The 27,375-nt window shown below is 33.3% G+C and overlaps 1 protein-coding gene across 1 annotated transcript; it reads right to left on the bottom strand.

The window, feature by feature from the left end:
* Window positions 1-844: 844 nt before the first annotated feature.
* On the bottom strand, window positions 845-5,137 carry LOC133781827 (endoglucanase 24-like). The gene is made up of 4 exons (XM_062220915.1): window positions 4,447-5,137; window positions 2,925-3,224; window positions 2,356-2,517; window positions 845-1,867 (listed from the first exon to the last, which is right to left on the bottom strand). Exons 1-4 carry the CDS (start codon window positions 4,870-4,872, stop codon window positions 1,262-1,264), a joined length of 1,494 nt encoding a protein of 497 aa, XP_062076899.1. The 5' UTR covers window positions 4,873-5,137; the 3' UTR covers window positions 845-1,261.
* Window positions 5,138-27,375: the final 22,238 nt, after the last annotated feature.

Raw genomic sequence — 27,375 nt, 5'->3', positions numbered from 1 at the left:
ATATTATTTATATGTATTTTTTAGAATATGAAAAAGAAAAAAATTAGAAAAATGTAAATATAAGTTGATAAAAATATATATTATATATTAATTTTTAATAAAATTGTAGTGTATTAATCAAATTTTGGGGTACAAACCATTTCTTATTCCGAATATATTTGATTTGCTTCACCAAGTCCACATGTGGCATATATGTGGGGTTAAATGTAATTCATCAGCTGAAATTTTAATAAAAAAGTTTATGTTATTCGAAATTAAGAAGAATATTATGATTATTCTCTCTTTAATATGTCTCTAGACACTTTATTATAATTAATTAAGAAATAAACAAATCATATATGAAACAAAATTCCTTGAAGATTAAGCTCAGAAGCAATTTCATTGTCTCTTTTCAAAAAAACAAAAAAACAAGACCCGTGATTTCACGAGAGTCAGAACAAAGAGAATTTGCAAAGTATATAAAATATAGATCAATTTAACCCATCTGAAACCAAGAACCCTCATCAGTACATTTATAATAAATTAAATACATAAACACAATCTGAAAATTTAATTTATGTCACCGTAAACATAATTTAGCTTATTGATTTATTTTTTATTTTGTGATGCACGTGCATTTGCCTTGTGATTTTATTTATTTGGCCAAATTTTTTGTGATGATGTTAATTAAATAGAAGAAAAAAAAAACAGGGTTCAGTTGGAAAGTAAAAGATTTTCAAAACTACTATTTATGTTTTTTTTGTTCGATTATTATGAAAAATATTATAAAAGTTATGAGCATAGGTATTTTCGCAAATGAATAATGTAAGAGATCACATTTCTCCCAATTTCCCAAAATGAAAAATGGTGATAACAATAGTTGATAATTCTTATATATATTCCATAATTACAAAACCAACAAACTGGCCACATCATGCTGGATTTTACATTAGAAAGCTCTTCATTATTCGTCTATGATATATAGACCCCCAAAAAAAATTGAAATAAAAAAACTCAGAGCCACTGAGTTGTCCCGGATGGGGATTTTTTCATCAATGAAAATGTCACAAGTTTTTGTGACCGAGAAATCTATAAATACATATATATAGGGGTGTAATTTCAACAATTAACAAGGCCTCTTCTCTCTTGCTCCAACCAAGATGAGAGACATTTATCTTCTCCCTATCTTCAAGTGTATGAAGTTATTGGTACTATACACAAAAATTAGTTGTATGCTTAATTTTGACCACCACCAACCGCAATATCTTGGCGCCAAAAAAAATTAGGGGTTTGGATTAGCAGCAAAATATGCAAGGGCCCCAACAAATGGCGCATTGATATAAGTTGTAGGCTCCGACTTCCTAAAATCAGCGCGATCGTCCTCGTACACATCATCATTCCCCGGACCCCCTACTATGGTTCCGACCAGCACATTAGGGTTTGGATCGGACGAATTGAAGTAAGTCGAGCCCTCCTTGCAGGCGATGACCTGAGGATGGTCCTTAACCGAGGGCAAGGATGAGCCGCGGTGGTGGATTCGTTTAGGGTAGCGGTCCCCGTACCCTACCATGTAGGACATGCCCATAGGGTTGTCACCTAAAATGTAATCCACTTGTTTTTTGGCTTGTTGGCGTAGCCAAGTTGGGCTAACATTTATGTTACCGCAATTTAGGGTTTGGGATGTTTTGGCCAAGTAGTTGGCATAGACAAGCATGAGAAATGTGATTGTGGTTGAGTGTTGCAAATTGCTGCCTCCGGGCTTGTATATGAGGCCACCGGGTGTGTACTCAATGTGAGAGGATGATGACTCCGGAACTAAGGTGCACATGAAGCTGTCTGCCGAGGCTTTGTACGATTCAAGATTGTACATGTTGCCTTCTAGTACTTCCTAAAAAAAATAGATCAATTTGTACAATATTCTATGTTATTTATGTCTTAACTAATTCGTTTGGAAAAATATTGTACATTTTTGTATGCGTGACAATAATATTAATTAATTAAAGAGTCTTATCTCTAAACTCAAATATTAATGTACTAAAAAATTGTGGTTCATAATTCATGGTTCTTGTGGTATTGATTATTAAATACAAGTACAAAATTAAAAAACAACAAATTTAAGGGTACGTATTTTTATCAAGAATAAATGGACAATTTGTAGGCTTTGTTTGAAATTTATTAAAAGTTAGTTAGGAAATATATAATAAGGAGAAGAAAAAAAAATTCTCTGAAATTATTGTAGTAGTTCTACCTAAAAAAATATTGTTCGTACTTTAATTTTAATTATTAAAAATGTCTCTATTTAAATTTATGTATAGTTGTTGCCCTACATTTATATGTATGAAAAAAAAATAACAAAATAAATAAGGTGTGGCTGACCTTCGAAACTAGAACATTTAGGCCAGCATGTTTATTGTCCCACCCAAATTCATTGATGTTATCTTCAGCACCAAGAGTTTTTCCATTGTTTTGTATGTAATCTAAGAATGAACCATCTTGAGTCGCCCTCCTTAGCCATGCTGCCCCCCACAATAATTCATCCTGATAATAATTATCATATAAAAAATATATTAGAGCAAATATATACGTATATAATATATACTCTTTGGTAATTTCCAATTAAATATTTTACTTCAATTCCTTAAAAACAAATAAATAAAAACCCATTATTGGTAGTTATCACTACATGTGCACCAAAATTGCCAACACTACAATTTATTATATTGGCATGTTAAAATCAAAAGTTGTAACTACTATATCATTAATTTTTAAACCGGTCAGAATTTATTGTGTTGGAGATATAGACCTATAAATTTTTGTAACGATTATTTGATCATTATTACTCAAATAACATTATTAATTAATATTATTTTCTTATCATGAATATTGTATATTTTTCTAGAGTAAAAAAAATGATGAGTAATTTAGAATTAGATAGGTGAACTTGCCTGATAACCACTAAAGTCACAATAAAAAGGGCACACGCCATCCCTAATATCAGAGTTATCACTATAAGCTCCTCTATTAGTATCAGCATACTCAAAGGCCTTCACAGCATTTCTTATGAGTGTCTCCGAGTAACTGGGGTCATAAGCCCTAAACGCCATCGAACACGCCGCCAGAGCCGCCGCGGTCTCGCCGGCGACATCCGAGGCAGGCTTGGGCGCGTCGACGGCGTACACCGTCCGGGCTGTGTCCATATCTTCCGGTCTTTCCCAGCAGTTGTGATCAATTATGGGGTCACCAACCTACATGTCATGTAAAATTTATTATTATTATATATACCTTTAGTACCCTTGGAAGTTTGTTTCTAATTTGGGTCATTATGAGGAGACTAAGGTCTTTTTATGGCAAGTAATAGTGAATTTGACATTTGGGAACTTCACATATACACAAGTATGGACTATGGTCCACGCAAACTACTCACGGATTTGAGACATCGGACATGGTCCACCATACACATGATTAATTAGACTTGTACACAAAAAGGAGACAATAGTATTAGGTTCACTCATTAAATATAGCTATTATATATATATATATATATTGGAAAAATTGTTATTTTATAAGTGAATTGTTACTAACTCGGGTTAAAATGAAGTTGAAAACATAACAACCCAAAAGGGAAGCAATAATGTAAATTTACAACTTGTTTGTGAAAGTGTATTATATAGGACGGCTGACCCTAATCATCTACTCATGCACCACTTAATATGGTTCAAAAATTTACAAATCTGACCTAACCATATATAAATAGGTCTAATGACATACATACATACATATATATATTACAATTATATATATATATATATATACGTTAAGCTTTTATAATCGTAACTACCATCACCATATTCTGAAAGCGAATAAAACAATTCATCCCATACAATACATACATACATAATACGTACATACAATAGACCGTGAAATAATGCATAGTTTAATCAAATATGATTATCGAAATAGGATTGCTTTGGAACTTTGTTATGTAAGACGACACAAAATTTTATTGGGATTATAACAAGGGAGTTTCAGACCATCCCTTAAAGGCACAGAAAAATGTGTAGATTCTTCTTTTCTCAAAGCTCTTCGCTTAGCTCTCTAAAGAAAATCCATGCATTATATTTAATTAAATTATCAGTTACCAGAGGAAAAAACTCACTCAAAAAGAAAAAGAAAATCAGATGAAAATGAAATATTAATGATGATCATGATCATGATCAATCTTAAGATGTGGGGGCCAAAAGAGGTCAATTATCCGACAACCCAATGGACTCTAACACTAAACACTACCACTCGTCCACATAGCCACATTTCTCTTTCCACTCTCCCAACCAGTTCACGGGTTTGTTCAACAAAAGAAAGAAAAAAACCCACTAACTCTAATTAATTACCGCCACAAAAGTAATATTTATCCATTTATTTAATCATAATATTATCTTTATTATTATTAATATTAATATTATTTATTACCTGCACAAAAATTCGGTTAGGGAGCTGTGAGACGGTTTTGAGCAAGTAGTCCGAGGCCCATCGAATAGCCACCATGGAATTGCGTAGCTCGGCGGGAGGCATAGAGTCGCCAAACTCGATGACGCTCCACGCCAGCATTGTGGTGGTGAACGACATTGGGAAACCAAACTTGATGTTGTCGCCTGCGTCGTAGTAGCCACCCGTCAAATCGACGTTGTAAGTCCAACCGTCGCTCAGCCCCGAGTTGTCCCGCCACGTCATGCGCTGGAACTGTGGCAGCACGCCCGACCGCTGCCCCTCGAAAAACAAGACGGCTTTCGACAGCGCGTCTTGGTAGTCGTGCGCATTGGATGGAGGCGTGAAATTTGAGGCTGCTAAGACGAGAATGGCAACCGCAAGACGAGTGATTCGAGTGGTTGCGATCATGTTTGCGGTGCAGTTTGTGCGGTTTTTTTTTTTTTTTTAAGAGATGGGAAATGAGAAGGGGTTGGATTGTGTTTTTTTGATATGGTTTGTTGGGTTTATATATTGTGTGGAATGGGAGAGAGGGCGTCACGGGGAATAGAAGTGAAGAGTTGGATTTGGAGGGAAGTTTTTGGGTTTGCTGCTGCGTATGAGAGCAGCAGATATAGGGAGACTCTCAGAGACTAGAAAGTGTCAGTGAGAATCACATGGGTTTTGCTAAGATAAAGTGGGGAGAGTGCAAAAGGGACTAAAAGAGAAGAGGGAGTGAGTGAGTAAGAGCATGAGAGAGAGAGAGTCTTAGGTGGGTTGAATACACTTTTTGTGGGGTCCATTATTATGGGCTTTATTTTATTTTTATATAAATATGAGAAAGTTTGGTGGTTGAAATTGGTGTCTTGATGTAAAAAAAGCATTGAAAATAAATTCTTGTAGATATTGAAATTGGTGTTTTGAGGTGGTGAAAAACAAAACATCGTACATAAAGTTGAAAATTGAGGTTTAAGTTTAAGGATGGTATACCCTTTTGTGGGTTAAAATTGGTGTAATATATATTGGAGGTTTAAAGTATTGTAAAATTGAGGTTTAAGGTTGAGAATTATATGTATTTTACCATATGGTGTTAGTGATTTTGTCCTTCTTTCCATTGTTGATTCCCTGTATTTTCTTTTTACATAGCTTGTATGGTAGAATGAATGTTGTTTCAACTTCTCTTTAGATTTTTCTGTTCTTTTCATTTTTTAAGTATTTAAATGGATAGAGGATAATGTGCCAGATAATTTTGAACAAGTATTAGTAAGATGTGATGAGCCTTTAGTTTCAGCTTTTTGTACAAGTGTATACAAATTTTACCAACTCATTTGAACTATATATTAAAAATGAGAATATTTTATTCCTCTTTTTTTTTCTGTTTTATTTTGCTTGTTTTCTAAATTGTTTTTTACTCTTTAAACTAGGATTGAAGAAGGCAATGCCGGAATGGGAAGGTAATTTATATTTATTTGGCCATATAAGTTGCGAAATTTTCTGCTTTTATTGTGTTATAAATGGGTATTTAGTCCGTTTCCTTTCGTGTTTAAAGTACATTGATAAAGACACGTGATAGTATATATGACTCATTATATGATAATGAAAGATAACACATTAAACTAAATAAATTATCACTTTGTTTTTTACAAAAATACCATTTTTGGATGCATTTAAATGACATTAATTGTTTTTCTAGACTCAATTCTAAAGAAATGAAAGCTATTCTATGGTTAAAACGATCATCACTTTCTTCATTCTCATATAATTAGAGTATTTTTTTTTGTTATTTGTAATTAAAAAATTATGATTGAATTAACCTAACCAAAATCAAGTGCAACTTCAAAACTCCATTTAGTCAAAACTTGCTCGATCTCTATTAAAAAAATTCTTTTAAAATGTATAAATATAAATACTAATCCCTAAACTTAGTTTACCCTAATTAAAATTTTAACAATTTTATTTTTTCAACCAAACAAAAAATATATATATATATATATATATGCACAAATAATATGAATATATCGCTTCTAATCATTATTGTTCATAGTCCAGGTACTAATAACTAATCATTATTTGGGAGGATGACCAAACGAGTCCTTGAGAAAATGGTTAAAGAGAGAGTAATTATAAGATTATATATTTCATTTGTAAAGAGAAAAACGTTTGAAGAGAGTAAAGTGTAGTTGGAACAATATAATCTCTTAGATGGGCCACTAGTATAGTTTTGAGAATTGCTAAGTACAACCGGACTGCAAAACGACAAATATAGTGCTAAAAAGGCACAAAATCAAATACAACCCAACTTCATTTATCCTACCATTATACTATCAAGCTAGAGTACCCCACCAAATATGGTGGGGTACTATAACAACGGCAAAAACAAAAAGCAGTACTACTTTGCTTTTTATATTAGTATTTAATAATAAATATATATGTATATTATTTTATAAATAAGATAAAATAATAAAGAATATATTTTTTTGGTGTAATTTTTGGTGTTGTGATTGGAATGAAAAAAAATATGATGCTAAGATTCCTTAGTTTTGGTGTTGATGCAACATGATGTTATGGATTGGAGATGGCCTAAGGTACACTACTGGTGCCCAACACTACAAGAAGGTGACGTATCGATATTGGTGCAATAAAATATCGGATCCCACATATTTGAATTTAATAAATATTATGTGATATCACTAACCAATTATAGAATGTCATCTCATGTGGTGTTGAACACCTTAAGTTGCGAATAGCAACACTCTATAGTTATAGTGAGATTCCAACTCTGAAGAAAGCTAAAGATCAATGAAGACAAAGAGGCTTATTACTATTAGAGAAGACAGATTCTTATCTCCTTACTCAAGCCATGCCATGCCAACAAAAGCCGGTGCTTTCACTCAGTTTTGTCTCTTTTACAACAATTAAAGTATAAATATAAATATATATATTTATATAGCTTCATTTTGGTCTTTTAATATAAGAATAATATATTGATTTTTTCTTTTTTATTTTTTGCTAAAAAGGGTACTCTCGAATAATTTATTTTGCTCAAAATTGAGCAAAGAATTATTAACAGTGATGGTACTATAGATAAAAAGTGATTGTGGTGATTTGGTTCTTAAAGTGACCTTTTTGATTTTGTGTTGCGAGTTTTACTTGGTCACAAAGTTTTGCATAAACTTAAAATAGTGAAAGCGTAATTATAGGGTTGTCTTGACAATTTGATTTGAATTTTTGTGATGGAAAAAATAGTCTTGCCCTTAGTCTTAAAATATTATATTCTTGTAATTAATTATCAAGTTTTGGTAAGATTTATTCATTTAGTTTCATTTGTACTAATAAATAGGGTCTTTTTTCTTTTGAAATGACTATTTTAGTAAATAAATATTGTTTATTTTCTTAAAAATGACTATTTTAGTAAATAAATATTGTTTATTTTCTTAAAATAATCAGTCGCACTCATGAGTTACACATAACGTACGCTTAAGTGTTAATTATGCCAAGCGTAATTGGCCATCCATGCAAAAATACTATTTAAAAGTTAATAAATCTAAAAACATGGTCATTTTAGCAAATTGATATAAATATATATATATATATATGTATTTCTGCCAAAAATTGCTTCTAATAATTTAATATTATAGTTTTTGTGATTGATTGTGGTCACCCTTTAAGATCAAAAGATTATATCCTACGGATTCGAAAGAGTTTGTATCCTTGAAATTATATTTTATCAATTGAATTGGAATGAAAAGCTTTTTGGCCAAAATAAGCAATTAGTCTCTAAAGTGTAGCTCTCTGAATGTAGGCACAGATTTAGTTTGTGCCAAGGGACATGAACAGATTATTATTATTATTATTATTATTTTGAGGATAATTTATACTAATAATAAAATAATTTGTACATTTCAGTCAAATAAATATCACTTCCATTCTTCATTTGAGACAAATTATGTAGTTTTATCAAGCAAATTAAGGCACAAATCATGTTGTCCAGCTTTAAAATGTCATTTAATATGAAAGTGCTATTAAATTTTGGCCACATCACAGTTTTATTTTAGGGAAAGACACATTGCAATTGGTTTTGAGAAATACATTATATCACTTTGGTACGGAAATGAAATATCGAAATACTTCTGAGATGATGTTTGGTTGGATCGAATGAAAAAGAAAAATATGGTATATAGGTTGGTTTGTTGGTAAAGTTAAATTGGAAAACTCTTTCACCCTATTAGGATTAGTTGGATTTCTATTATTCTTGTTATTTGTGCAACTCTCTCTAACAAATTTGTATAGCTAATTCCTAACAATATTGTGTATAAATACACTGTACTCTATTGATTATCTAATGAGAATTAGATTATTCACATCACAACTCAGTATTGTTTACATGGTTTCAGAACCTAACTGATTCTCTCTTCGTTCCACAATTTTTTCTCTCCCAAATCGTTTCTGCCCACTCTGATCGATTGAATCTCACTCGTCTTCTTCCTCAAGTTTTTTCTCTGTTCATCTATGGCGAATCCAACTGGATCCTCAGCTTCGTCGTTCTCTCTGGCGGTGTTCTCCCACAATCTCTCCGTCAAGCTTGATTTCCACAACTTTCTCCTATGGCGTCCTTAGGTCTACGCTACTATTCGAGGTCATTCTCTCCATGACTACATCGATCCAAACTACCAACCTCTTGAGAAATTTCTTACTGAAGTTGATAGATCTGTGAAGAAGATCAACCCTAAATTCACCAAATGGGAGCAACATGATCAATTGTTATACTTCTGGTTGCTTTTGTCGATGACTGAGGGGATCGTCACTTGTGTTGGCAGTGGCAAGAATTCTGCTCAAGTGTGGACAATTCTTGATAAGTACTACACTTCTCAGACCACGGCTAAGGTAGATCAGTATCAAACTCAATTGAAAAATATCAAGAAAGGTTCTCTTGCTTTGAATGATTATCTCCTTCGTGTTAAAACTCTTGTTGATAAACTTGAGTCCATTGGTCAATTTATAACCCCTAAAGAACATATTAACGCCATCTTCAATGGTTTGCCGCCTGATTATGATGTCTTTATCATTTTGATTCAATCTCACACTCAAGCATATACTGTTGTTGAGATTGAATCGTTGCTTCTAGCTCAAGAAAATCGCTTGGAGAAACACAATCAAGAACTGGATTCTTCCCTAGCAATGGCTAACCTCACTCAATCTCAAGAATTCAAGAAGCGCATTGCTTATCCCAATCAGCTCTCTAATACTCACTTTCTCAATCCTTTTGCCAGTTCTGGTCGCAGCAACAATGCCAATAACACAGGTCGTGGCTATTGGAATCCTTATGCTACTGGTGGTAGGGGTCAATTCTCCAACAACTCCAACATGTCTCATCAGTCTGGAGGCTCTACTCGTGGAGGATTTCCCAACGCAGGTACTCCTCGCCCAATTTTTCAGTTGTGTTCTAAGCAGGGTCACTTCGCCTCCAAATGTTATATGCGATTCAACCTCGAATTTCCTAGTTTTGGAGTTGTTCCCGTTGACAAACAACAGTCACACATGTATGCTATGGTAGCTACTACTGATATGATCAATGACCCATCTTGGTACGTAAACTCTGGAGCTACAAATCATTGCACCAGTGATGAATCGAATCTGATACAAAAATAAGAGTACAATAGTTCAGACAAGCTCCATGTGGGTGATGGTACTGGTTTGATGGTATCTATTGTTGGTAAGACAGTTTTTCAATCCCATTTATCTCCCGAATTGTTTGTTCTAAATAATGTTCTTCATGTGCCTCATATCACCAAAAATCTCATTTCAGTCTCTCAATTTGCTAAAGATAACAATGTGTTTAACCCCCAAAACGTGCATCCACTAAGCGGTGGTTGTAGTATAGATTGGGCGGTCGATTCCACAAGGAGGCAAAGAAATAAAGTTAATCAATAAATGAAGTTAAGAGATAAATAATGTGAGGAAAATAGAACAAGTAATATTTTTGTTGTTTTTAAGATTTAAAGATTAGAAATAAAGATAGACTAAAGTGTGATGTAACAATAGGTAACAAGTAGGAAGGATCAAGAGTCACCAATATGCATACTTATTTATTTGGATCTTTGATTCACAAAAATTACACAAATGAGTATTTCACATCCCAACTATTCATTTGGAAGATTTAGCATTGTTGACCCAGATTTTGGCCAACTGACACGGAGTCAAAATACACTTGACGTGGCTGAATATGTTGAAATGAGTGTGATGACGAAAATAATAAGAACACAAGATTTTATAGTGGTTCGGCCCCAGGATCTGGTAATAACCTACGTCCACTTGAATTGTTATTGAAATGAGATTTAAATGGGTGATCAAAGAACTAGGATTCAATGAGTTTCACTAACCTCTGAAGAAGAAAATACAATTATTCTCGTGTAATCTCTCTCTAATCTCAAAAGATCTTTTTTGCTCAAAAGAAAAGGGATCAGATCCTCTTCCCTGAGCCCTCTTTTTCTATTTATAAGCTCAGGGAAGATTTACATTGATTTGTTACAGATATTCTTTCCTAAATAATCGGATACTCAGGAAATCATGGGAGATAATTTCGGATTCCATCATAACTGCCTAAGATTTCCTCCGCGTATAATGTGCGTACGACCAGGCTGGTCGTATGAAGAAACCGATCGCATGATACTGGATGTCTTCCTGGTCGATAGTCGAACACATATTCTGCCAGGTGTCAGCCACGTGTAATTAATGCCTGCCATGTCATTCACTTCTGATTTTAGGGATAACAAGCATTGAGACACAAATATGTTTCACAAAAAGGTATTCAAGTGATTATTATTCTTTACCATGGAAAGATGAGATAAATCTTATGAGAAATCTAAAAATGACATTATACAATTGGCAATAATGCAATAAAATATTGGACATAAAACCTAACACAAATATTACTTTTACTATTTATAAAATACATAGAAAGAGCATGACTAATTCTATATAGATTTTAGCAAAATTGAATATATATGAATGATATAGAGAAAATGATAAAAATATTATCTATATTATTTTCACGAATTTGATAATACATAGAAAGTGCTTGACAAAATCTATATACTATTAGTAAACATAAATATAGATATCAAGATGAAGAAATAGATATGAAAGAAAATAAATCACTCAGAAATATAAACTTTAAGCACAACGTGAATAAAAAATACCAAACAAAATCATAGTGCATATAGGATCATCCTAACCTTCCTAAGAAGGTTAGCCTATTATGCTAGACATTCTCATGAAATTCTAGAGAGAAAATATGAGAAATGAGACTAAAATTTGGTAGAGTTTTGCTACCTAAAAATTACATAGTAAATATGAAATGAGAGTCTGTATTTATAGAGGGAGAAATGGACTAAAAAGAAATTAAACAAGAAAATGGGGTTTACAAAATAAATCTGAAATATTGATAATAAAATATGATTTTGAAAAATCAAATCTTATTATAAATATTAACCTAGTTATATTGGTGTATGGTCAATATGCTCTTTTTCTAAAATACCACAAAGTATGAACTTTAAAGCTCAAAATAGCAATTTTGCAAGGCCCAATACCCAAAAAACATGGATTGAAAGTGGTTGGTGGCAGATGAGGGTTTTGACCCATTCCCAGCCAATGGGGAGGTGCCACGTCAACAGGGGGAGCTGAAGGGAGAAGGCTGCTTCGGACTGCGCTGTTGTTGGGCTTGCGTTGGGCTACGCTGGAGAGGTTGGGTAAGGTGATGGGCCGCTGGGGTCTTTGGGCCGCTGGGATGCTGAGGAAGGCTGAAGGAGGCTGAGCTGTGGTTGCTGGAGGAGCTGGCTTTGGGTCGTGGGTCGCCAGGGCCTGCTCGAGGAAGCTGAGGGGAGTGGGGCCTTCGTTGGGGTGCTGGGCAGCTGAGAAAGTTGGGTCTGCTGGGGAGGCACGGGTTGGCTGGGTTGAAGGAAGAGGGAGACAAAACGGCAGCTGGGAGGTTCATATGGTGTCAGGCGGTTGGCTGAAGAAGACTGAGCGCGAACAGCTAACGCTTCAGAGGCGCGCCACGTGGCACATTGGGGTGAAAGGATACCAGGCGGGCCTGGGGCATTTGGGCCTAATTGTGGGCTTCTTCACTTCAAAAATGCCACATTTCCTTTTCTTTCTTCAATTTTATTTATTTATTTTTTTCTTTGTTTCCAAGTGCCAAAAATACTAATTAAATCCTACAAAATAAATTAAAATTAAATATTTTCATTTATAAATTTAATCATATTAATTCGATGAAAATATTAATTAAAATTTAATTTATTTTGACTGCTAAAATAAAAAAATGTGTATTTTTGGGCACTAATCTCAATGCATTATTTGAATTCTATCCCGATTATTGTCTTATGAAAGATCAGGTTTCCAAGGAGGTTTTGATGCAAGGTCATCTCAGTAATGGCCTCTATGCATTCCCCCCTTCCACAATGCTTTTCTCTCAACCCATTTCATCTATAGTTTCAGCACCATTCTTGTCATTCTCTACAACATCATCTTATTCATCTGTGTCATCTATTCAGCCTTCTGTTTCATCATGTAATTCTACTTTTGTTGTTTCACATTCAGATTTTCATTTGTGGCATAGCAGGCTTGGTCACCGTGCAACAAAAATTGTTAAGAATGTACTATCTCTGTGTAATCTTTCCATACCTAATAAAACTCATTCTAATTTTTGTAAAGCTTGCTGTCAAGGCAAAATACATAAATTTCCATTTCCCATATCTGACACTACATACACTTCTCTTCTTCAGCTCATACACTCGGATCTTTGGGGTCCTACACCTCTCACTTCTTCTAATGGCTATAAATACTACATTCATTTTATTGACGCATATTCTAGATATACTTGGGTATATTTGCTTATAGCTAAATCTGAGGCCTTGCAAACTCTTATCAACTTTAAAACACAAGTAGAAAATGAGTTCAATTGTAAAATGAAATCATTACAATCTGATTGGGGGGTGAATTTTAAGCTTTTTCTACTTATAATATTGTGCATGGTATTAGTATTAGAGATATTTGTATTGTCTCAATGGAAAATAAAAAATACTATCACAACTCTATGCAAAATAATACAAAGACACAATGATTGACTAAATAAGATTACAACTCAATACATAAAATACAAATAGATATAGAAAAGAAATAGATGAAGAGAATGATAAGGACTAAAACTCTAAAACAAAAGATACAAATAAATATGTAAAGATAAAATAGAAGAATAGAAGATAAAAGCAACGGTAGAAGAATAACAAGAATAAAAAAGTAAAACACTCTCACTCACACAACCAAAGTGAAAAGCATTGGAGATCACCAACTTGAACAAGGTTTACAACCTTTGCCCAAAAACTTAATTCCCCCTATCTTAAGCACTAAGGGATTCTCTCAATATTGGAAATAGCTCTATGGAATAATAAAACATTTTGGTGTATTTCTAGCCAAGTGCTCTAGTGGACAAAAATAGAATTGTCTTACAAGTGAGCATTAGGCTTCTATTTATAGAGTTTTGAGATACCCTTTGAATTTCAAATTCCACCAACCCCCATGGCTGTTACCAATGTTTAATTGGATGTTTATAGAATTAAAATGGAGATTTGGGAGTTACTTGGGATGTTAGAACCGTTCAAATTGGAAAAAACAAATTGGTTGTCAGCCTCACTGGCCGAGGCCAGGACTATCAGTGGCTGCAGCCACTAGCTTCTGTCCCCTAGGTTGCGGCCAAGGAAAGTCAGTGGCCGCGGCCACAGGCCATTTTCAGCACAAAATGTCATTTATCCAAAACGTCCCAAATCCTTTCCCACATGATTTTGTAACCTCCAAACACCTAATGGGAGTTAAAAACATGTCTCCAACAGCCATATTTCACAATGGCTTTGTGAAATCCAATCTCAAATGTGTAACATACAATCTACACATTATTTGGTAACATTTGGGAGTTACAAATTTGTAACTAATTTTGTAACTCCAAAACATGTCACATTTGGGCACACACATGTGTATCATTTTATGACCCTCAATAATATGTTACAAGGTGTGACAAATCACATTTTGTCATATTATTTAATCTAACATTATATTATATGAAATAGTATAACAATTAGTCATAGACTATCATGCTCAACTACACACCAACAAAATGGTGTAGTTGAGCGAAAACATCGACACTTAGTTGAATCTGCTTTAACCCTTCTTGCAAATGAATCAATGCCACTCAAATATTGGGATGAGGCCGTAAGAACCTCTGCCTTTCTCATTAATCTCTTACCTTCTCTTGTTATTTATGGTCTTAGTCCTTTTTCAGGTTTTATTCAACAAAATCCCTGACTATACTCAGCTCAAAGTCTTTGGCTACTGCTGTTTTCCCAATACTCGACAATACAACTCACATATACTTGAGTATAGATCAGTGGAATGCACCTTTCTCGGCTATATCTTGAAGTAGAAAGGCTACAAATGTTTTTCCTCCACTAGCCGTATATACATCTCTAGATATGTCATATTCAATGAACATCTTTTTCCCTTTGCCAAGGTAAGTGACTCATCCACCTCTTTTTCCATTTCCACTCCTTCTAAATTTACTTCTATTTCTATTCCAACTGTAAAAAAAGTCACCTCTCTCCCCTCCTACTATTCCTCCATCCTAACCATTAGAGACAATGTCTCACTCAGTTCCTATAGTCTCCCCTTCCTCTACCCACACTTCTCTTCCATCCTTGCCATCCCACACTCCATCATCTCCCTCTCCCTCTTCCTCTTCCTCTTCCTCTTCCTCTTCACCTCCTACTCTTCCTTCTACTTCTCTACCCCTCTCCACTCAATCTGTGCCATCTAATCAAAATGAGATTGTATCAACTGTGTTACCAACTTTACCTACCATCACTGATACCAACACTCACAAAATGGTAACGCGTTCCAAGGCTGGTGTTTACAAGCCCAAAGCTTACATTATTTCCAAAGAACCACTAACTATTAATGAAGCTTTGCAGGATCCTCTTTGGAAGGCTGCCATGGATGATGAGTTCTCTACTCTTGTTAAAAATGGCACTTGGACTCTAGTTGATCTGCCCTTAAACAGAAAATCAGTTGGCTGTTTAAAATAATGGAGAAACCAAATGGTTCTATCTTGAGGCATAAAGCTAGGCTTGTGGCCAAGGGGTTTAGTCAATAGTTTGGCTGTGATTTCATAGACACTTTCAGCCCTGTGGTTAAGCCTACAACAATTCGTGTTCTTCTCACAATTGCTCTCTCTAAAGGTTGGGTCATTAGGCACCTCAATGTCAATAATGCATTTCTTAACGGTCTACTTCAAGAGGAAGTCTATATGAGCCAACCTTCAGGATTCATTGGCTCATATTCTGCCTCTAAAGGCTACAAGATTAACAAGGCTATATATGGCTTAAAAAAAGCCCCTAGGGCATGGTTTGAGAGACTTAAACAAGCCTTGCTTACATTTGGTTTTTCTGGAGCCAAATCAGACCAATCACTCTTTATTCGGATTACTCCCTTTCATACTACATTTATTTTGGTATATGTCGATGATATACTAATTTTTGGGAGCTCTACCAAAGTGATTGATGATATTGTTGCGGAATTGAATGCTACTTTCTCTCTTAAAGACCTTGGTGAAGCACAATATTTTCTTGGTATTGAGTTAATCAAAACTACTACAGGTCTTCATTTATCTCAGAGGAAGGACCTCATTGACATAATGTGTAGAGCCAAAATGGAACTTGCCAATCCTCTTCCAACCCTTATGTGTACTAGAGATAAGCTATCAGCTAAAGGCAGTGAACCTGTTGAAGATGTCTCTACTTATCGAAGTCTAGTTGGAGCATTGCAATATGCAACTATTACCAGACCTGAACAGTTTCTTTTCTGAATGACTATAGAAAATTCCATCCCGAGTACCTTTAGGATAGCCAACAAACATGCAAACTTCAGTTCGCAATTCTAGCTTTCCCTCATTTTTCCTCAGGACGTGGGCGGGACACCCCAAGATTCTATAATGGTGTAAACTAGGTTCACGACCATTCCAACGTTCTAAAGGTGTTTTAGGGATTGATAATAAATGGGAACGACATTGAGAGTGTTGTTCGCGATTTCAATTGCATGTCCCTAAAACGAAGCTGGTAGAGTTGAGTAACTAAGCATGCATCTAACCATTTCCAATAAAGTTCTGTTTCGGCGTTCCGCTACACCATTTTGTTGCGGAGTACTTGGGGCAGTAAGTTGTGATAAAATCCCAAGTTCAGTTAAATGATCTTGGAACTGCATATTCAAATATTCTCCACCCCTATCAGATCACAAGATCTTTAACATTTTATTTAATTGGTTCTGAGCCATTGCTAGGAATTCCTGAAACTTTGGAAATGTTTCTGATTTCCTATGCATTAGGTAAAGACATGAGTATCTAGAGTAATCGTCAATGAAAGTGATGAAATACTCAAAACCACCCCTGACTTGTACATTCAAAAGTCCACAAACATCTGAATGAACAAGTCCAAGTTGTTCCTTGGCCCTATCACCATTTGCAGAAAATGGACGCTTGGTCAGTTTGCCTTCTAGACAAGATTCACAGACAGGTAATTCACCTAAGGTGAGTTCCCTCAAAGGTCCGTCCTTTGTAAGTCTTTGAATCCAATCATAGCCAATGTGACCTAGTCTTAAATGCCATAAATATGTCATGTTATTGTTATCTAACTTTTGACGTTTATTGGTCCTAGGTTTATCTACTTTGAATAAATCATTGTTAAGAGCGAAGGGTTCATTAGGTCACAGAATATAGAGCCTGTTTTCTAAACATGCAATACACAATTGTGATCCATTGAAAGAAATGGATATATTAGAACTTGTGAAAGTCATAACAAATTGTTCTAATTGCAACATGAAAACTGAAATTAAATTTCTTCTAAAATCCAGAATAAAAAATACATCATTTAAAATTAAAAATTTATTTCCGAACTTCAGACGAGCTCTTCCTATAGCTTGGACCGCAACGAACGCTCTGTTTTCCAATGCCCCTTTTCTTTGCAGTGAAAACACCTATCTTTACCTTTCTTGTTCTTTTTCTTCCCCTCAGGCGTCTGTGCATTTGGTTGTGCACTCGTCTTTGCAGCCTTTGCAGGCTTGGGGTTGTGGTTTTTTCCATCTTTCCTCTTGTTTCCAGCTTTCAAAGATGAAGCTTGGTTAGCTTCAGCCTTAGCTGGTTCAGCAGCAACAGTAGTAGTTGCCTTTTCTCCTCCCTTACTTGCTCCACCATGGATAGACTCCAAAGTTTGAAGCTCGTTCATGAGCTGTGTCATACCATAGTTGAGTTGATCACGAACGTGTGGAGACGGTGCCATCCGAGCAATGACAGTGCCATCACGAGCGTACGAAGACGGTGCTTGTTCTGGGGATTCCGCAGTCATGACGAACTCAGAGTTGTCACCAATCAACACAATGTTGATGTTTTGCTTCTATTTAAGGAAGTTTTCTCGAGTGATTTTTTTTTTCCATCGAAAGTTGATGGGAGTATACACATCCATAGTGATACTACAAATTATCAATAAAATTGAAATCAATCACTTTTGCAATAAAACTTCTATTCACATAAATTTCAAGAAATAACACAACATATACCAAAAACATGTAAGATATGAGAAAAAATACTAAAATAATCATATCTCTATTTCTTTAGGATTTTAATCAATCTATGATACCCTTGTCTCGGTTGGCGAGAGTAAAAAATACCACTAGTTAAATAAATTGTAAACTTATTTAATAATGGACACCATTATTAACAACCTACTATTAAATCAAAAGAAGAAAACAAAATCTCTTATTTTATAAGCTAAACCCACGGTTTCGATAATTAATAGATTTAGTCCTAGTAGTCATCGTAGGGGTGAGTCTAGTAGAATTTGACCTATAATTATCTATCTTTTGAAATTTAACCTTGCAAAATAACTAATGAACACCTTCCGTAGGAGGAAGAATCGAAGCATATTGAGGCCCCATTAAGCTATTGACATTGTTAAACCAACGGTGGAGATCGAATATAACTATTAAGATAAGCTCATTAAATTAAAAATAGTATTTTTTTTTATTATTTATTTATTTTCAAAAATTAATGACTATGGTTCTCCAAAAAAATTGAAAAAGTTAAATTTTTAAAACCAAATTCCTATAATTTTCTATTAATTCTAAAGTGACACATTGAAACAAATTCAATTAAATTAGAATTAATCTATTGCTAATCAATATTTAGGTTTAACTATTATAATGAACCTATACAATTAAGTCAAACTCAGGCAAATATATCTTAACAATTGGGCTTGTATGGAGGAGGGTTGAGTCCAGTATGTTGTTCCCACTATAAATGCCAATATACTTCCATACAAAGTCCAAAAGATGGGAATTTAAATATTCATTTTATTAATTGTTATAAATTGATTAGGCTCACTATAGTCATGCAAAACAAATGGGCCTTCACAAGTGGAACCAGCCACAAGAGAAGAATTTAAACTTTATATTTTTTAATGGGCCCAAATAATTCCTATCATTTTATGAATATTTTATTTGGCAAAATCCATATATCTAGCAAACATATGAGTCACTATATGCATCTATGTCCAATTGCAAAAATACCACATATAGTGCAAACAGAGATGTTATAATTGGGTGTGCCTAATCATGTTACTATATGAGCAAGTCTATGATTTTATACAAAAAATACCACAATTTATTTTATTTTCAAAAATACCACAATTAATTTTCTAGAATTTATCAAAAAAAATCGAATTAATTAAATTTTTACAAAAAATTGGACAATTTAAATGAAATTTATCAACAATTAACAATAGTTAATTTAAATTTTATTTATTAACAATCAACTTGGTTTAGGTTAATTTGAAAAAAAAAATATTAATTGGTTGAAAAAAATGATATTTTTCAAAATTTAACCAATTTAAAATTTTAAAATCAATATCTTAACTGTTTTTAAAAAAATATATTGTGTTGTTACAACTATAAGCAAATATTTTAACCATTAAAAAAATAAAATATTAATAGTTATAACAACCCTAAAATATCTCAAAACAGTTAAACAAATTCAAATATCCATAAAAATATTTAACTAACAAATTTCAAATTTCAAATAATTTAAATATTAAAAACTATAGAATAAACCGATATTAATATTTTCAAATAAATATTTAATAAAAATAACAAGTATTTAAAAGAAAATATCTTTAATATCTGATATCTTAATAATAATATTTTAATATATTAAAAGATTTAAAATTAAATTGTTAGCCTATTTTTAAATTTTAATTTGAATATTTGTAGAAAATATCTAATTAATTAAATCTCAAACAATAAAAATATCTTATTTTAAAAAAATATTTTTAAATGATAAAATAAATCCGATATTTTTGGCTTTGTATTAAATAATCAATTTCACAATAGTACCCGTGAAAAGTACTGTTCATTGTGTGCAAAGGTGTGGGTGTGCGCGCACGAGGGGGGCTGGCTGCCGAGGGTGTGCATGCGCGCGGGGGGTGACGCGTGCTAATGCGCGCGCGGGGGTGGGCAATCAGGTCAAATTTTTAGAAAAAAAAAATTGTACAATTTTTCAAATAAAAAATGTTTTCTAATTAATTTTTACCATGTTTTACACAAAATAAAACATTTATAAAATTTAATGGCATAGAAAACACAACAAAATAACCTAAAAATTGCTAATAATCACATAGAAATTCAATATGCTTCATGAAAACTTGAAATTCATCCAATTACTCAAACATATCGAATAATCAAATTTTTAACATGTTCATGCATGAAAATAAAGATTACCAAATGCTTTAAGACCAGTTGTAGGGAAAACTTATACAAGATCTTGTTTATTTTCATGTAAATCATATATTAAACATATTAATATAAGATAACCTAGAACATGTTTCTAAAATTGAATTCAAACAGAAATAATGATAAGAATACTTACATTATACGCAGCGGAATGAATGAGTCATTCCTTCAGTTTCTCTAATCCTTGTATCCTTTCTGTCGCATAGTATTACCAAGAAACTGAATCGTTCTTCAATTTTCTTCATAGCCTTCCAAAGTATCCTTAGAATCACCTAGACTAGGGTGGGAAATTCTCAACACATGAGATAGATACAGAGAGAAGAAGAGAAACGAATAATGAGGCTTAGAAAAAGACTTATGTTTGTAGAGAGAATCTAAAACCTACTAATTCTTCTAATCGTCTCAGAAACTTGTGTCTGTCCTCTCTCACTTAGCACTCCTTTTATAGACTCAAATATGTCATTTATATAATGAAAAAATAAATAAAATAATGTCAATTAATAGCCCTAGGTCGATTTAAATGATGATGAAATTCCCACTCTTCATGTCCAACCAACGCAAGTCGATTTAAATGAAGAAAGTACCACTGTTCCTGAGCAAATAGTCATGGAGCCTCGTTGTAGTGGGAGGGTTTCTAGGAACCTAGTTCGCTATGGTTTGGATGGTGAAACCAATATGGTTGTTGGTGACACTAGTAATGATGATCCGTTGTCTTTCAAACAGGCAATGGCAAGCCCTAAAAAGGAACTATGGCTGCCATGAAATAGGAAATGGAGTCCATGTACTCAAATTCCGTCTGGGATCTTGTGGAAGCACCAAGTGACTTTAGGGTCATTGGGTGCAAGTGGATCTACAAGAAGAAACGAGGTGTTGATGGAAATATCGAAACTTATAAAGCTCGATTAGTGGCAAAGGGTTATACCCAAAGAGAAGGCGTGGACTATGATGAAACTTTTAATCCAGTAGCCATGCTCAAGTCCATTCACGTCCTCCTATCCATAGTTGTCGCTCTCAACTATGAGATCTGGCAAATGGACGTCAAGACAACTTTTCTTAATGGAAAGCTTGACAAAGTCATTTATATGGATCAGCCAGAATGTTTTAAAGTAGCTGGACAAGAAGGAAAAGTTTGCAAGTTGAATAGGTCCATCTATGGACTTAAGCAAGCTTCTTGTTCTTGGAATCTTAGGTTTGATGAAATAATCAAAACCTATGGCTTTGAACAAAATATTGATGAGCTTTCTGTTTACTAACTGAAGGAAAATCAAATAGTGGTATTCCTAGTTCTTTATGTAGATGATGTCTTACTCATTGGAAATAGTGTTAAGAAATTATCAGAAGTGAAGAATTGGCTGAGCACTCAATTCCAAATGAAGGATTTGGGTGAAGCAAGTTATGTTCTAGGTGTCCAGATCATCAGGGATAGAAAGAACAAACTCTTAGCTCCATCTCAAGCAGCTTACATAGATAAAGTGCTTGAATGTTTCTCAATGAAAAATTCTAAGAAAGGATGTTTACTGTCCCTCCATGGAATCCATCTTTCAAAGAAGCAGTCTCCCCAGACTCCTGAAGAGGAAGATTCAATGAGAAAAGTTCCTTACGCATCTGCAGTTGGAAGTCTGATGTGTGATATGTTGTGTACTAGACCAGACCAGATATCTGCTCTGCAGTAGGAATAGTGAGTAAGTATCAGTCAAACCCAAGATCGGGACATTGGATAGCAGTTAAGCATATCCTGAAGTATTTAAGGCGGACTATAGATTATATGTTAGTCTACAAGGGTGGTGTTCAGAACCCTGTAGGCTACACCGATTCAGATTTTCAAACTGACATCGATGACAAGAAGTCTACTTCTGGAATGGTGTTTACTCTTGGGGTGGAGCTGTAATATAGAGAAGCATAAGGCAGTCTGCGATCTCAGTATCTACCATAGAGGCTGAATACATAGTTGCGTTAGAAGCAGCTAAGGAAATAGTCTGGCTATAGAAATTATATTTGGATCTTGGTGTTATTCCAGAAATGGATAAATCGCTTGTGTTGTTTTGTGACAATACAGGAGCGATAGCCAACTCAAAAGAACCTCGTAGTCACAAGAGGAGTAAGCATATAGAAATGAAGTATCACATTATTCGAGAATATGTGGCCAGGGGAGATGTGAAGGTTATGAAGATTGCATCTGAAGACAATCTTCCAAATCCGTTTACAAAGACACTACCAGAAGCTACATTTGATAAGCATATCAAAGAAATGGGATTAGTAGAATTAAGGCATTAGTTTCAATTAGTGAAAGTGGGAGTTTGTTGGGGTTTTATGCCCTAATTAAAACTCAATTTCTTTGTAATCTCATTTATTATCAATAAAAGAATAAAAATCATTTTTTGACTTGGTCAATCACTTTGCTCACATGTTTTATTTTCATGATTATTTTTTTAATATAAACTTCTATTAAATCCCGAGCATATAGTTAATCGTATTTATAGTGACGTAATCACAGTGGAATATAAATATCATTATATGTTCAAATATAACGTAGTCCTAAGATTAGTCAGTGCACAGGATTTACACTGACTTGCCAATCTACGATATGATCTACTTACATATTACAGTGTTATGTTCTTTCCAGAACATTAGCAAAGTAGATAAGATCGGATGTATCTATTACATCGAACTAGACCGATATTGACAGTTGATAAGATAAGTAAACATACCGCTATTATCTATTCTAGTCATATCATATAGTTGACCATATGTCAATTCAATCTCAATTCTGAGTTGTTAGTATTCTAACTAATTGTATTATTTGAGTTCTTTGACTTGTTCGTTACCAGCTTACCCTACGGACTAGCCCATACTTACATCTTAAGAACTCGGTAATATAATTGAGTGGGAGTGTTAATCATAGATATGAACATCTATAGCTTCTGATGAAGAAGTGAAACGATGGTTTCCTTTTAGTTTGGTTCAAGGTGCTAAATGATAGAGATCTCATTTCAGTAAATAATATTAGTTTACTGAAATATCATTTACAAGGAACTAAGTGTTTTAAGGATAAAATACAATGAGGGGTAAAACAGTATTTTAGTCTCATCTCATTGTAGACAATGTATAGAGGATTGAGTGACAATTATGGTTGTAGCAATAGATAATTAATAACATATCTATATTGCTTATGGAGCGTTCTATGAATTCAAGAGTGTAATTCCGAGTCTTTAGTGGAGTCACGAGGAATTAATAAGTTAGTAAATTTATTTGTTAGATTTATGATAACTTATTGGAGCTTGATTTCATAGGCCCATGGTCCCCACTGTACCTTGGATAAAATCATCTAGATAGTCTCAATTAATTGATTTAGTTATCAATTAGAATTATCAAAGTTGACCAGGTCAATTTTGGATAGTTTCACAGAGTTATGTAATTTTGGGAAGAAAAGAGAAATTAGGGTAGATTTATTAATTAAGATAAATTGGTATCTAAATTAATAAATAAGTTTAAATTAAGGCTCAAATTATAAATAAATAATTTGATAAAGGATTTAATTAATTAAATCAATGGAAAATAATACATGCATTGATCTTAAGTCCAACGGGCTTATAATCAAATGAGAAATTTCACGGGCCTAAAGCCCATGATAATTTCGACCTAGGGCTGTTAATTGGATATTATTTTATTAATTTTTTAATTAAATAAATGACCTAATTGAGTCTATAAAAAGAATGTTAAGTGAAAGTTGAAAAGATAAGTCAAAACACAAGTTGAATCACAGATAGGTTTTAGATTCTCTCTAAACATAAGTCATTTTCTAAGCCTCATTGTTCTTTTCTCGTCTTCTTGCTGTATCTATCTCATGTGTTGATAATTACCCACCCTAGTCTAGGTGATTCCAATGATACTTTGGAGGACTGTGAAGATAATTGAAGAACAGTTCAATTTCTTGGTAATACTCTGCGACAGAAAGGATACTAGGGTTAGAGAAACTGAAGGAATGACTCTATTATTCCGCTGCGTATAATGTAAATATTCTTATCATTATTTCTCTTTGAATTCAATTTTAGAAACATGTTCTAAGTTGTCTTATATTTACTTGTTTAATATTAGATCTACATGAAAATAAATAAAGATGTTGTATAAGTTTCCTAACAAGATCAACATCAGGCTTCTGTGTATTTTTTGGCCAAAACTTGGTCACTTGGTCATCTAAAAAGCAACATATAGTCTCTCGCTCAAATACTGAGGCTGAGTACATAAGTCTTGCTCTTCTAACAGCTGAACTATCTTGGCTCCAGTCCTTGCTCTCTGAGTTACAAATTCTTCTGCCTTCCTCTCCAATTGTTTGGTGTGATAACCAAAGTACCGTCCTTATGGCAGCTAATCTTGTGACATGCGAGGACTAAACATATCGAACTTGACTTGTACTTTGTATGTGAAAAAGTCTTTAGCAAACAGCTCATTGTCAAGCATGTTCCCTCGGAAGATCAAATCGCAGATATTCTAACCAAACCTTTGATGGCTGCTAGATTCAATCTCTTAAGGCACAAACTGAAAGTTTGAGGGGGATGTTAGGATTAGTTAGATTTTTGTTATTCTTGTTATTTGTACAACTCTCTCTAACCAGTTTTGTACAACTAATTCCTAACAATAATATGTATATATACCTTGTACTCTATTGATTATCTAATGAGAATTAGTTATTCACATCACAACTCAGTATTGTTTACACACCCGTCTAAGAAAATTTGTATTCCATCCAAAATTGAGTGGAATAACCATTTAATTTCAATTTCAGAATATATATTTTATATGTACTCTTTTTTTTTCCTTTGCTTGAAAATTATACTAAATTTGGTAAAAGAATAAAACAAAAAATAAATTACTTTATTAATACTAAAAAAATTCAATCTAATAGTAGTAATAAAAAACAACAACACTCATTAAAATGATTTATTTTAAGGAACAAAATTTTTAATTTAGTTGCTCAAAATTAAAATAATTTTGAGCTATTAAATATTAAAAAAAACAAAAATTTAACTTATATAAAACTAATAAGCCTTTTTTTTTCTTTCAAAAAGAGCTTATGTAAACTCCTCTAAAAGTATTTTTATATTAAACTTTTTCCCCAAAGAAAGAAGCGTTTGTATTTATTTTTTAATTAAAAAGAAGTCTTACAATGTATAAATATTATTCATATATGAAATATTTAAAAAAAAAAATTAGAGGTCCTAATTAGGAGCTAATTGTCTACTTTGTCTAAAGATAAAGAGCTGATCTTATGAAATAAACTTAACTTAGCTCTCATGTTCAGTTACAACAATGATTCACTCTTCATTTATAGAGATCTATGATGAAGAAAGCCATTTAAATTATAAATTAATATAAAATCAGTTAATATATTAATAATATATCAGTCTGTATTTTAGATAATTCTTAAAATTTAATGAAATTGGTGATTCTTGGTTTTGTTTGGATGATTTGTACTAAGAAATTTTTTGGTGAAAGAAAATATTAAAGAAAAATATGTAACGCCCCGTGTTTCGGGCTCCTACTAGTAATCGGTTCAGGCATGTGAAAACTTGTATGAATATTATTTTTGATTAATATTATAGGCTTGAGAAGCCAAAATCATGTTGTTCATCATAGCCATTAAGTGTGATTGTAGCCAAATCTGAAATTTCGGTCTCTGACCGACTTGAAAACTCCAATCAGGTAAAATTTCAAATAAAATTATGTTGAAATTAAATAATTATGGCAAAAATAAAATGGGCATAAATTTTATTGGAGAATTTAACATAAGTTAAATATATATATATATATATATTGGACAAATAATTTTAAGGGCATTCTTGGAAAGTGTTGCTTAATTATGTTTAGTTATGGAGATAAATGCTAAATAGATTTTAGTGTCTCATATTATTTAACTACAGACTAAGTTGATGATACCAAAAATTAATTGATGTGATGGTGAAAAAGGTGGGTAAATACCATTTTTGGGAGTAAATGGTTTTGAGATTTGTTAATTAAATTAAAAAGGAAAATTGGGGTAAATGTGGGGTACTTGGCTGGTCATTTTAGGAAGAGGTGTGAGGTGTTGAATGCACATATAGTCACCTAAGTCTCTTTTTATGAATTTTGAGAAAATAAGAAAAATGAGGTGAAAATTATCACTTTTCTCTCACCCAAACCCCTAGCCCAACCCTACCCTATCTCACTTCCTCATTTCAGTTTTCAGTCTCTCTCAAACACTCTTGCCCTTTCTACCTAAAATCATCTCCAGAAAAATAAAGGAAAATCTTCTTCAAAGATTTGAAACCCTTAGAATAAGGGTAAGTGTTCTACTATTCTTTCTCTTTCATTTTTTTTTACTCTCATCAGTGTTGTGTGGGGAGGGTGTGAAGGTTTGTGGAAGCTAGAACCAAGAGGAAACCAAGACCTAGAGCCAAACAAAAAACAAGAGCATCAAGAGGTATATAGTTGTTGTTTCCTCTTGATTTGTTTTTGTTAATATGTTATGTGGCTGAATTGGATATAGTATTAGTGATGTTTAATCTCTTTGCTATGTTGTAATAATGTAGATTTATATGCTTGATGTTGCACAGATTGTAGCGTCTCAGAAATTTTACTTAGCTAGAAAGTAATAGTAGTTAGAAATTTTAGTTTTCGTGGTAATTGATTCAAGTCGAGGTTTAGTTGGAAACTCATAGATATAGTTATGGATTTTATAAGTTTACCCTATAGTTTAGAAATATTAATTTTAACATAAGGTTTGATTAATATAGCTGGTCCTAGAAATGATATTTGGAATAACCTAAGGTTTAAATAGAATAATTAAGAACGTGACACTTGTCACATGGATGTTTATTAAGGATTTTAGATGAATAAATTAATCAGGGATAAACCTAGGAAGTCTAGAACCTTACCTTAGCTGTTAGGATCACGTTTTACTCAGTTAAAGTGGTTTAAAGAAATTCAAGTGTGTTGGAAGTGTTCAAAAATGTGTTTGATATATCAGCGTATGCCAATATATCGCAACTATAGAGATCGATATATCGCCTATGATTG

Source organism: Humulus lupulus, chromosome 6 (genome assembly GCF_963169125.1).
Source record: "Humulus lupulus chromosome 6, drHumLupu1.1, whole genome shotgun sequence".
Classification (NCBI taxonomy): Eukaryota; Viridiplantae; Streptophyta; class Magnoliopsida; order Rosales; family Cannabaceae; genus Humulus; species Humulus lupulus.
Note: the sequence above shows the minus strand (reverse complement) of the source record. Positions and strands in the feature narration are given on the sequence as shown.

Excerpts from the sequence above, each read along its gene's own strand:
- LOC133781827 (XM_062220915.1), bottom strand. The coding sequence starts at position 4,872 with ATGATCGCAACCACTCGAATCACTCGTCTTGCGGTTGCCATTCTCGTC. Across the intron at positions 2,518-2,924 it reads GTGACTTTAGTGGTTATCAG|GATGAATTATTGTGGGGGGC; the intron begins GCAAGTTCACCT and ends AATTATTATCAG. Across the intron at positions 1,868-2,355 it reads TAAATGTTCTAGTTTCGAAG|GAAGTACTAGAAGGCAACAT; the intron begins GTCAGCCACACC and ends TATTTTTTTTAG.